General features: G+C 44.2%; 1 protein-coding gene across 1 annotated transcript in view; it reads left to right on the forward strand.

Moving 5' to 3' along the window:
• Positions 1 to 282: 282 nt before the first annotated feature.
• Positions 283 to 12,400, forward strand: part of ivd (isovaleryl-CoA dehydrogenase) — a 105,173-nt gene continuing 93,055 nt past the window's right edge. The window contains exon 1 of the mRNA XM_073040323.1: positions 283 to 496. Within this exon, the coding sequence (XP_072896424.1) occupies positions 335 to 496 (162 nt within the window). The 5' untranslated portion in view covers positions 283 to 334. The remainder of the gene's footprint in view (positions 497 to 12,400) is intronic.

Here is a 12,400-nt window from a genome sequence, read left to right on the forward strand (position 1 = left end):
GCTCTGAAAGTCCCCAATCAGAGCCTCGTCACCGGTTGCAGTTTAGACTCATACCCAAGGTATAGTTACAAAATTTAAAATACATTTGGACAGGTACATGGATAAAAAAGGTTGGTGAAATGCACGCAAATAGCACTAGCTTCGGCAGGCATTTTGTGCACTCAATCCCCAGAAAATGTCAGCCCACTCTCTCCCCTCCAAAGGCGGCAGCCAGCCTCCGTCCACTCGGCCTCAGCGGCCCTCAGTTACCATGGCAACCGCGGTCGGAAGTGACGGCAGCCCGCAGCCCAAGGTGCGCTTGCGCTTGCCGGGCCCCTGGTCTCTGCTGGCAGTTATGGCCTCTCTCCGTGCGCTTTCTGGGCAGTTGCTGGCAGCGAGCCGGTGGCGGGCCGTCGCCGGGTTGCAGCCTGCCATCCGATTGCATGGTCACAAGCACATGAGCAGTCTGCCTGGCATTGATGATGTGGTTAACGGGCTTACGGAGGAGCAGAGACAGGTAACCAGCGACCGATTAGGGACTTGAAACAGGCAACAAGCCGTGAAACACGTAACCACAGAGGTCAGCCAGTTAACTGGAGTTATACAATTGGAAAATAAAGCAAAGACTTTTGGAAAAAGAGCATCCATGGGGAGAGAAATTTTTTGTTTGGTGTTACAGGTCAAACGCCCTTTGTCAGAACTAGGAAAAACCAGGGTTTTGACCTGAACAACCGATAGTTCATTCCCCGCACCCCATGCTGTTGGACGTGCTGAGTTCTTTCGGCAGATTGTTTGTAGCTCTTGGTTAGGTCTGCAGCCTTTTGTCTACTTAACAGAAACGATGAGGAAGTTTATGCTGTGTCTTGTAACATTACAGTGAGACATTAGGAGTGGAATGGGGAATTAATGTGACAGAATCAGGTTTACTATCACCAGCATATATCCAGGGAACTCGGAGCTCAGGTGCTCAACTAAGCAGTCATCCAACCAGTGTTTGGGTTCTCTGGGGTGGAGGAGGTCACACTGTGAATGCCAAATGCAGTACTGTACACTAGATTGTAGAAATGTAAATGAATCACTACCTTAACCAACAAGGACTGTTAGGATTCCTGGAGATGACCAGAAATCAACTCAGTTCAGGTGTTCATCAGTTAATCAGAGATTGGTTCCAGTTTTTCTATGGCAGATAGCGGAGATAACAGAAGTGAACCCAACTAGGTAACTAGACAGAAAACTGAGGCAAAGAGTGGAGGTAACAAGTGAAACCAAATAGCTAACCAGACAGCAATAAGAATATATAAGAAAAATACTGAATATGTCCAGCAATGTAAGTAATAATTGTGGAGCGTTAGCAGATCAATGACCATCAATCAGAACGAGGTAACCAGATACTGCAGATCAAGACAGTGGAGTACCAGAAACTAATAACTAATCACTGGCAGAGATTGACCAAGAGCTAATTAGACATTCAGTCCTGGCTGAATGCAAATGGACTACTTGGGCTAACCCTACTTTTCAGTGTCAGTGTGTAGACTTGTAGATTGCAGCACATATCTTCCTGCAGATGCCATTTACATAAGTGTTTACATAACCCTTTACGTAAGTGTAGTGAGTTTCTGCTTCCATAAATCTTTCAGCCAGTTGCCTTTGATGACATAAAGTTTGGGGGTGTTGTGGATATGATGACACAAAGGTTGGAGGTGTTGTGGATAGTGTGGAGGGCTGTCAGAGGTTTCAAAGGGACATTGATAGGATGCAAAACTGGGTTGAGAAGTGGCAGATGGAGTTCAGCCCAGGTAAGTGTGAGGCGGTTCACTTTGGTAGGTCAAATATGATGGCAGAATATGGTAAGACTCTTGGCAGTGTGGAGGATCTGAGGGATCTTGGGGTCCAAGTCCATAGGACACTTAAAGCTGCTATGCAGTTTGACTGTGTGGTTAAGAAGGCATACGGTGCATTGGCCTTCATCAATTGTGAGATTGAGTTTAAGAGCTGAGAGGTAATGTTGCAGCTATATAGGACCTTGGTCAGACCCCACTTGGAGTACTGTGCTCAGTTCTGGTTGCCTCACTACAGGAAGGATATGGACACCGTAGAAAGGGTGCAGAGGAGATTTACAAGGACGTTGCTGGGATTGGGGAGCGCATGCCTTATGATAGTGGTTGCCAGCCCATCGATCGCGATCGACGGGTCGATCTTTGAGACTTTTCCAGTAGATCCCGAAAAAAAGAAAAATAAATACACAAATATTGTTGAGAGATTGTTTCCGGGTTGTGGGGTTTTAGTTCCGTTCTTTCTGCCCAGTGCGCATGCGTGTAGCTCCCCTGCCACGCGTTTGTCCCCAACCACCGGGCTGCAAGGAAACAATATGAGTCAACTACAACTTCCCTCATTCCCTGTCACGCCCACTGTTGAACTTGAACCCACGCGAGGTCATTACCCAAGCGCGTCAGGGATCACTGGTTGGCCTCGGGTAACCAACTGCTTCATGCGGCCGGCGAGAAGTGCCGTTGCTGCTGGCCTGGAGTGTGGACAGATGGGCGCCGCCTCTGAACCTGTTTACCACACCGAATGTTCGTGGGGAACCCGGTGCTAAAATATTCGCAGACGTCCTAATTCGGGCTCAGGGTTTCATAAGCGGCAGAGCAGCTACTGCGCTGCAATCTACTGAAACAAACTTTTGTCAGCTGATAGATCCTACTGGGGTGGGGGGGGGGGTGCGTCCTGTTGCACTCCTTGCTCGGTCAGTTGATTGCTCTCTCCGGACTGCGAGTGCCGCGGCCCCGGTACGAGAATAGACGCACCTGGCCAAGGTGGTGGGCGGGCGGGAGGCTGTCTAATGAGGCAATGAAGCCCTCAAAATTGCTTCGGTACCCTGAGTCCAAGCACCCTGCACTTAAATACAAACCCGCTGAGTTATTTTCCAGTGTTAAAAACGTGAGCAAGAGGGACAGCAAGTAAGTGCTGAGAACCACGTAAACTAAATTGCGGAATAGACTGGACATAAGGAACCTGCTTCGAGTATCGCTGTATTCCGGTCATGTTTAACCCCCCCCCCCCCCGCCTCCGTCGGCCGGTCCGCAAGAATATTGTCAATATTAAACTGGTCCATAATGCAAATAAGGAATGGTGACCCCTGGTGTTCATACATTATTTCTACTTCTGGGTTGCGGGGTTTTACTTCCGGTCTTTTCTGCTCCGGTGCGCATGCGTGTAACTAATCGATTTGGAGTCGATCTTGCCTTTCACTAAGGCTGAGGTTGGGGATCTTAATAGAACATAGAATAGTACAGCACATTACAGGCCCTTCGGCCCACAATGTTGTGCCGACCTTCAAACCCTGCCTCCCATATAACCCGCACCTTAAATGCCTCCATATACCTGTCTAGTAGTCTCTTAAACTTCACTAGTGTATCTGCCTGCACCACTGACTCAGGCAGTGCATTCCATGCACCAACCACTCTCTGAGTAAAAAACCTTCCTCTAATATCCCCCTTGAACTTCCCTCCCCTTACCTTAAAGTCATGTCCTCTTGTACTGAGCAGTAGTGCCCTGGGGAAGAGGCGCTGGCTGTCCACTCTGTCTATTCCTCTTAATATCTTGTACACTTCTATCATGTCTCCTCTCATCCTCCTTCTCTCCAAAGAGTAAAGCCCTAGCTCCCTTAATCTCTGATCATAATCCATACTCTCTAAACCAGGCAGCATCCTGGTAAATCTCCTCTGTACCCTTTCCAATGCTTCCACATCCTTCCTATACTGAGGCAACCAGAACTGGACACAGTACTCCAAGTGTGGCCTAACCAGAGTTTTAAAGAGCTGCATCATTACCTCACGTCTCTTAAACTCTATCCCTCGACTTATGAAAGCTAACACCCCATAAGCTTTCATAACTACCTTATCTACCTGTGAGACAACTTTCAGGGATCTGTGGACATGTATCTCCAGATCCCTCTGTTCCTCCACACTACTGGGTATCCTGCCATTTACTTAGTACTCTGCCTTGGAGTTTGTCCTTCTAAAGTGTAATACCTCACACTTCTCCGGGTTGAACTCCATCTGCCACTTCTCAGCCCACTTCTGCATCCTATCAATGTCACTCTGCAATCTTTGACAACCCTCTACACTATCTACAACACCACCAACCTTTGTGTCATCTGCAAACTTGCCAACCCACCCTTCTACCCCCACATCCAGGTCGTTGATAAAAATCACGAAAAGTAGAGGTCCCAGAACAGATCCTTGTGGGACACCACTAGTCACAACCCTCCAATCTGAATGTACTCCCTCCACCACGACCCTCTGCCTTCTGCAGGCAATCCAATTCTGAATCCACCTGGCCAAACTTCCCTGGATCCCATGCCTTCTGACTTTCTGAATAAGCCTACCGTGTGGAACCTTGTGAAATGCCTTACTAAAATCCATGTAGATCACATCCACTGCACTACCCTCATCTATATGTCTGGTCACCTCCTCAGAGAACTCTATCAGGCTTGTTAGACACGATCTGCCCTTCACAAAGCCATACTGACTGTCCCTGATCAGACCATGATTCTCTAAATACCCATAGATTCTATCTCTAAGAATCTTTTCCAACAGCTTTCCCACCACAGACATAAGGCTCACTGGTCTATAATTACCCGGACTATCCCTACTACATTTTTTGAACAAGGGGACAATGCTCGCCTCCCTCCACTCCTCTGGTACCATTCCCGTGGACAACGAGGACATAAAGATCCGAGCCAGAGGCTCAGCAATCTTTTCCCTCGCCTCATGGAGCAGCCTGGGGAATATTCCATCAGGCCCTGGGGACTTATCCGTCCTAATGTATTTTAACAACTCCAACGCCTCCTCTCCCTTAATATCAACGTGCTCCAGAACATCAACCTCACTGATGTTGCCCTCACCGTCATCAAGTTCCCTCTCATTGGTGAATACAGAAGAGAAGTATTCATTGAGGACCCACTTTTATCTCTAGTCGGTCCTACCTTCATTCTGTCATCCTTTTGTTCTTCACATAATTGAAGAATGCCTTGGGGTTTTCCTTTACCCTACTCGCCAGGGCCTTCTCATGCCCCTTTCTTGCTCTTCTCAGCCCCTTCTTAAGCTCCTTTCTTGCTACCCTATATTCCTCAATAGACCCATCTGATCCTTGCTTCCTAAACCTCATGTATACTGCCTTCTTCCACCTGACTAGATTTTCCACCTCATTTGTCACCCATGGTTCCTTCACCCTACCATTCTTTATCTTCCTCACTGGGACAAATTTATCCCTAACATCCTACAAGAGATCCTTAAACATCGACCACATGTTCATAGTACATTTCCCTGCAAAAACATCATCCCAATTCACACCCGCAAGTTCTAGCCTTATAGCCTCATAATTTGCCCTTCCCAAATTAAAAATTTTCCTGTCCTCTCTGATTCTATCCTTTTCCATGATAATGCCAGGGAGCGGTGATCACTGTCTCCCAGATGCTCACCCACTGAGAGATCTGTGACCTGACCCAGTTCGTTACCTAATACTAGATCTAGTATGGCATTCCCCCAGTCGGCCTGTCAACATACTGTGACAGGAATCCATCCTGGACACACTTAACAAACTCTGCCCCATCTAAACCCTTGGAACTAATCAAGTGCCAATCAATATTAGGGAAGTTAAAGTCACCCATGATAACAACCCTGTTATTTTTGCACCTTTCCAAAATCTGCCTCCCAATCTGCTCCTCGGTATCTCTGCTGCTACCAGGGGACCTGTAGAATACTCCCAATAGAGTAACTGCTCCCTTCCTGTTCCTGACTTCCGGCCATACTGACTCAAAAGAGGATCCTGCTACATTACCCTCCCTTTCTGTAGCTGTAATAGTATCCCTGACCAGAAATGTAATCTTGGGCTTCAAAAGGTTGGTGACCACCACCTTATGAGAATAGGTTGAGTGAACTTGGTTTTTTCTTGTTGGAGTGACGGAGGATGAGAGGTGACTTGATAGAGGTGTACAAGATAATGAGAAGCATTGATCATGTGGATAGTCAGAGGGCTGAAACGGCTAGCAGGAGAGGGCACAGTTTTAAGGTGCTTGGAAGTAGGTACAGAGGAGATGTCAGGGGTAAGTTTATTTTATGCAGGGAGTGGTGAGTGCGAGGAATGGGTTGCTTGCGGCGGTGGTGGAGGCGGAAACGGTAGGGTCTTTTAAGAGACTCCTGGATGGCTACATGAGGCTTAGAAAAATAGAGGGCTATGGGTAAAGTCTAGGTAGTTCTAAGGTAGGGACATGTTTGGCACAGCTTTGTGGGCCCCTGTATTGTACTGTATGTTTTCTGTGTTTCAGTAACTTTAAGATTCTCCTAACTCTTGGGTGACAATTATTTTTCTTCAACTCTTTTCTAGTTTGGAAACTTATTATTTTAAATCAGTGTCCCCGTTATGATTGTATCTGTTTTGGGAAGAGTTAGTCCTTCCAAAATATACATAACAGATTTGGTTCTGCAGAGGACATTAAAGGGTGATCTTGCCATTATTTTGTAATGATTATTTGTAAAGTTTACAAAATATAAAGTGGATATTATAGTTTTTATTCTAATTTAAAATTACAATTTGTTAATACATTAACAATAAAATTGTAATCCTCATGAAATAATGCACCAAGGGCACAAGTGACGGTGAGAGAGATTGTATAAGGACTTTTTGGGAATGATGAATTTTTTTCACCTTTTTGGGGTGTGTCATGGTTTCTAGATTGCTATTGGCTGATTAAGTGTGCGGACCTTTGAACCTGAACTTAAGTTAACCCCTATCCTCGTAATATGCAGGGGATACGTTCCTTGTAGTCAATGCATAATGTGAAACGCATAATGTGAATAATTATTTAAATAGAGAAAATAGGGGTGTGTTCTGGAGGGTTTCCTGAATATGTTTTATCTGTAATTTATTCACATTTTCATACCAATACGACACAAAAGCAGTACCACAAGGCAACATTCGTATTATATTTCATCAATTTAAGTTAATATTCAACGTAATAAATCATAGTAAGTTAACATAAAAGGGTGTACAGTACTCACCAACAGTGGCAGGTGTGTTTGCTCCTGGAATGAGTGGTTGTTGTGGTGTCAGGAAGCTTCACATGGATGAGGTGGAGGGTTGTGTGTCGTCAGGATCATCAAGGACAGCAAGGGGTGAAGGAAGACTCACAGAATGCTCGGTACTGCTGGCAGCAGGAGATGACTCCAGTTTGAAGAAAGTGGTGAGGGTTGTTTGCTTGGCAGCATTTAGTTTTTTAGCATAAATTTGCTTGTAGGGAAGAAGGATGGACTTTAGGGAACGACTGAAATGCTGACTCTGTTCTAAACTTGGGTCCATGTCCATCACCATTTGTGCCAAGTGTTCTGCAGCCTTAAAAAATTCTCCCAGTTGCTTCACCGTAAAATCCTTCATCTGCAACTTGACACTTTCTTCTTCATTGTTATCACCTTCAGTCTGAGTTAAACGCAGAAGGTCATCCACATTTAATTCCTCATCATGAGAATCCAGGAGTTCTACCGCGTCAGCAGTCTCGAGATCTGAGAATCCTTCCCCACCAATTTTACAGCTCAGGGCCACTCAATCCTGGACAGCTGCAGTGAAGGCAGGAAACCCCTTGAGGGTGTGCACACACTCTGTCCAGATTGATTTCCACGCTCCATTGAGAGTGGAAGCCCTGACCTCTTTCCAGGATTCATCAGTGTTGTTGATGGTATGTCTGAGGTTGAAGGTCTTCCACCATTCCCTCACTGTTGGTAAACTCCCGGGATTTTCAAAATCGTCTGTTGCTTGCAGCATCTGAGAGATAGTTTGCCATAAAAAATATGCCTTGAATGTGGATCACACCTTGGTCAAGTGGTTGAATCAGCAATGTTGTGTTAGGTGGCAGGAAACGCACTGTTGTTAGGATGAATGCTGTCCAAATGTTTAGGATGGATTGGCGAATTGTCAAGCAACAGTAGAACTTTAAAGGCAAGATTCTGTTCCCGGCAGTAGTGTTCAGCCTCAACAGCAAAATGATTAGCAAACCAATCTTCAAAAGTTTGACCAGTGATCCATGCTTTCATGTTAGCTGCCCAGTGGACGAAGCATATTCTTACTCAAACCCGTAAGAGCACAGGGGTTTAATGAATGGTAAATTGAGAGGCTTCATCTTACAGTCTCCTTCGGCATTGGAGCACATAAGCAAAGTCAATCTGTCCTTTGCTGCCTTGAAACCTGACGCAGTTTTTTCATCCTTACTTATGTAAGTGTGTTTCGGCATTTGCTTCCAAAAAAGCCCAGTCCCGTCCGCATTAAACGCCTGCTCTGGTGTGATGCCTAACTCAGCTATCATAGCCCGCAACTGCACAGGGTAGCGTTCAGCAGTTTTGTGGTCAGCACTAGCTTGCTCACCACGCACAGCGAAGTTGTGAAGCCTGTGACGATTAACAAACTTAGCAAACCATCCCCTACTTGCATTAAAGCTAACAATATTACTTGACACTTCCTCACTGGCCTCTGAACAAAGGTGACCATAAATTTCCAAAGATTTCACACGAAGACAATTGGAACTAAGAGTTGTTTTTTTTCGTTTCATGGTCAATGTACAAGCTCAACATTTTCTCCATTTTTGTCATAATCGAGTTATGCATTTTGGTAACAATCTTTGAAGACACTTGTGATGAATCAACCACTGCACATTTTGTTTTCTCAGCATTTTTCTTTATGTTTCTGATTGTGGACTCACCCAGGGAAGTAGCGTCCCAGAGCTGTGTTACCTTCACTTGACGCCGCCCTATTTATAATTTCCAACTTTTTTTCAAGTGTCAAAGATTGCACATCCATACGTCACCAAAACCAATGCAAGACTGTCAGGAGTAAGACTTTGAGCCGTGCGCACGTGACTTGTATTGGCGGGAAAGCGGTGCTTCTCATCCCAACAGTGAGACTGTGAGACGTGCACGCATGACTTGTATTGGCGGGAAAGCGGTGCTCCTTGCATAACTGTGAGTTTTGGACGCATATAAGGAGACGTTGGTAGAAATAGGTTCCTTGCATAACTTGTGGATCCGGATTGTCTGAAGATGCATATAACGAGGATAGGGTGTATAGAATAATTGTTAAGATCCTGCCTTTAATTTTCATCTTTAATTATTGTAGGGAGAATTGTACTATTTGCTTAAAGGGTCACCTATGACTCTGTGACTTTGCTTAAAAGCTATAAGGACTTTTCTTTTTGAGGTTTTTCTCTGCGATTTTAATCTTTTCTAACTGTGACAAGAAACTTTCAGATTCAGTATCATTAACACTGACTTAAGTATGATGTGAAATGTTTTGTGGCAGCAGTACAATGCAAAGACATAAAATTACTGAAATACTGCTACATTAGACTACTTTCTCCCTATCAAATTTCAAGTTGAACTCAATCATATTGTGTTCACTGGCTCCTAAGGGTTCTTTTACCTTAAACTCCCTAATCACCTCTGGTTCATTACGTAACATCCAATCTAGAATAACTGATCCCCTAGTAAGTTCAATGACCAGCTGCTCTAAAAAGCCATCTTGTAGGCACATAGCAAACTCACTCTCTTGAGATCCATTACCAACCTGATTTTCCAACCAACGTGCATGTTGAAATTTCCCATGACTATCACAACATTGCCTTTTCTATTTCCCGTTGTTCTCTGTAGTACACATCCCAGCTACTGTTGGGAGGCCTGTATGTAATATTATCAACTCACTCTCCCAGACAAGGTCATCCAGCTGCTGCTGCAGATTCCTAACACGGTCTTCAAGGAGCTGTGGCTGGAGGTACTTCACGCAGGTTCTCCCAGGACTCCAACATCTGGCATGAAGAATGCACAACAGCCATTTACTACAGTAGGTACAGTAAGAGGAAAAGAAAAGGAATTGTTAACGGAAGCTCACCCAGGGCCAATGCCTCTTTCAAGCCGAAACATCCTTTGGGCCAAAGCCTGACACTCCTTCTCTGACCACTGGCCTACTCCCAACAATGTCCCTTCTGTACTTTTAAACAAGTGTTGCTGACCTGCAGGAAAGCATGTTGCTGTGGCCTGTTCCTGCCGCTGATTGGGCCACTGGAATGAGTCTGATTGTTTGTGAAGCTCTCTATTTAAACAAACGTCGCAGACCTGTCAGAAACCTTGTCACTGTGGCCTGTTCCTGCTGCTGATTGGGCTGTCACAAAGGACATTAGGGTAATGGAGAGAGAGCAGGTATTGAGTTAGAGGTTCAGTCAAACTGCAGGACCAAGTGGACTACCCCAACTTCTATCAGTTTCTTAGGTATTTTATAAGGCTTTGTCTTACCATGGAGATTACAGATTACCCGAAGGATTAGAGTCATCAGGCAAAACAGCATGGATACAGCCCTTTGGCCCAATAAGTCCATGTCAACCATGGTATCCATCCACTACTCTCAATATTTTGAATTCTTCCAATATCCCTCTAAGCCCAGTACTTCTATATCTCTATCCAAATGCTTCTTAAATGAAATGATTGTACTTGCTTCAACCACTTCTGGCAGCTTGTTCCATATACTCACCAACCTCTGCATCCAAAAATTGCCTCAAGCACTTTTAAATTTCTCACCCTAAAAAAAAGTCTCCTAGTTTTGGTCTCTCTTACCCTGGGGAGAAAAGACTGTTATCATCCATCTTATCCATACCTTTCATATCTGCTCACTTTCCAGTTTAACCACATTTTTCCTATAACACTGTGACCATAGTACTTCCAAGTGTGGCATTTACTCCTATTTGTTCTATTTAGGCCTTTCAACATTCTATAACTTTCAATGAGATCCCCCCATTCTTCTAAATTTCAGTGAGTACAGGCTCAGAGTAATCAATCGCTTCTCATATGATAACCCTTACATTTCTGGAGTCATTCCCGCGAACCACCTCTGAATCCAGTCCAATGTCAGCACATTCTTTCTTAAATAAGGGGCCCAAAACTGCTCACAATACTTAAAGTGAAGCTTCACCAGTGCCTTATAAAGCCTCAGCATTACATTCTTGCTTTTATATTCTAGTCCTTTTGAAATGAATGTTGACATTGCATTTGCCTTCCACACCAGCAAATCAAACTGCAAATTAATTTTTAAGGAATCTTGCACAATGAATTCCAAGTCCCTTTGCAACTCGGATTTTTGAATTTTCTTCCCATTTAGAAAATAGAATGCACAATTATTCCTTCTACCAAAGTGCATGACCATACACCAGGGGTGGGCAAACTTTTTGACTTGTGGGCCACAAAGGGTTCTAAAATTTGACAGGGGGGCCGGACCAGGAGCAGATGGACGGAGTGTTTTGGTAATACACCTCATAAGAGAAAATAAAATATCATGGGATATGTAGAAAACATGTGCTTTAATTTCAATTGAAAATGAACAAATGCATTACAACAAAATATCTGTCTTTGAAGTCCCATGGTATTTAGCTATTTATTGAAATGACTTTTAAAACACTGAAAATTAAATGAATAAAATACAGCTTTTTTTTTAATAGTAACAGTTATTATTTTAAAGCACTGAAAATTCTGTTACCCTTCAAGATATTATCATCATCACTCTCCTCCTGACTGTCTTTATTTCAAAAACGGTAGGAGATGCAGGTCTACTTGTCCTGCTCCTTCTTATTCAATTGTCCCCTGTGCCAAAACTCAACAACGACCAGTGTCACTGACAGAACAGTGACAGCGCGCCAGTATGCGGAGCGCGTTATTTGATCTGGAGCGCATTTTTTATTTTGAGAACGTACGTGCAACTGCGCACTACTCATGTCCATCACTTAACAGAAATGACATGTAACATGTAAGGCTTATTGAAAAAAATATTTTCAAATGCATTTTTTTACATAACACAACGAAGAAACTTATTTTTAATTTCAGTGGGAACAGTGTTGTTGGTCTCCCTTTTTAGCCAGCGCATCAAAGTCTGGATTTAGTTTTGTTGTGGCGATTCTCAGGATGGATCTGAGGTGTTAACAAGGTTTATTAATATAATTTCATCAAGTTCTGCGGGCCGGATTAAAAAGCTTAACGGGCCGCATATGGCCCGCGGGCCGTAGTTTGCCCATGCCTGCCATACACTTTCTGACACAGCATTCCATTTGCCACTTCTTTGCCCATTCTGCTAATCTGGCCAAGTCATTCTGAGGTCTCCCTGCTTCCTCAGCACTAACTGCTCATCAACCTATCTGTATCGCCTGCAAACTTGACCACAAAGCCATTAATTCCATCATCATTGACATACAATGTAAAAAGAAGCGTTCCCAAGACTAATCATTGTCGAACACCACTAGTCACTGGGAGCCAATCAGACATTTGAAATTTTCCAGTTTTCCAGAACTATTCCTGAATCTAGTGATTCTTGAAAGATCATTGCTAATGCCTCCACAATC

This window comes from Hemitrygon akajei, chromosome 3, assembly GCF_048418815.1.
Source record: "Hemitrygon akajei chromosome 3, sHemAka1.3, whole genome shotgun sequence".
Lineage (NCBI taxonomy): Eukaryota > Metazoa > Chordata > Chondrichthyes > Myliobatiformes > Dasyatidae > Hemitrygon > Hemitrygon akajei.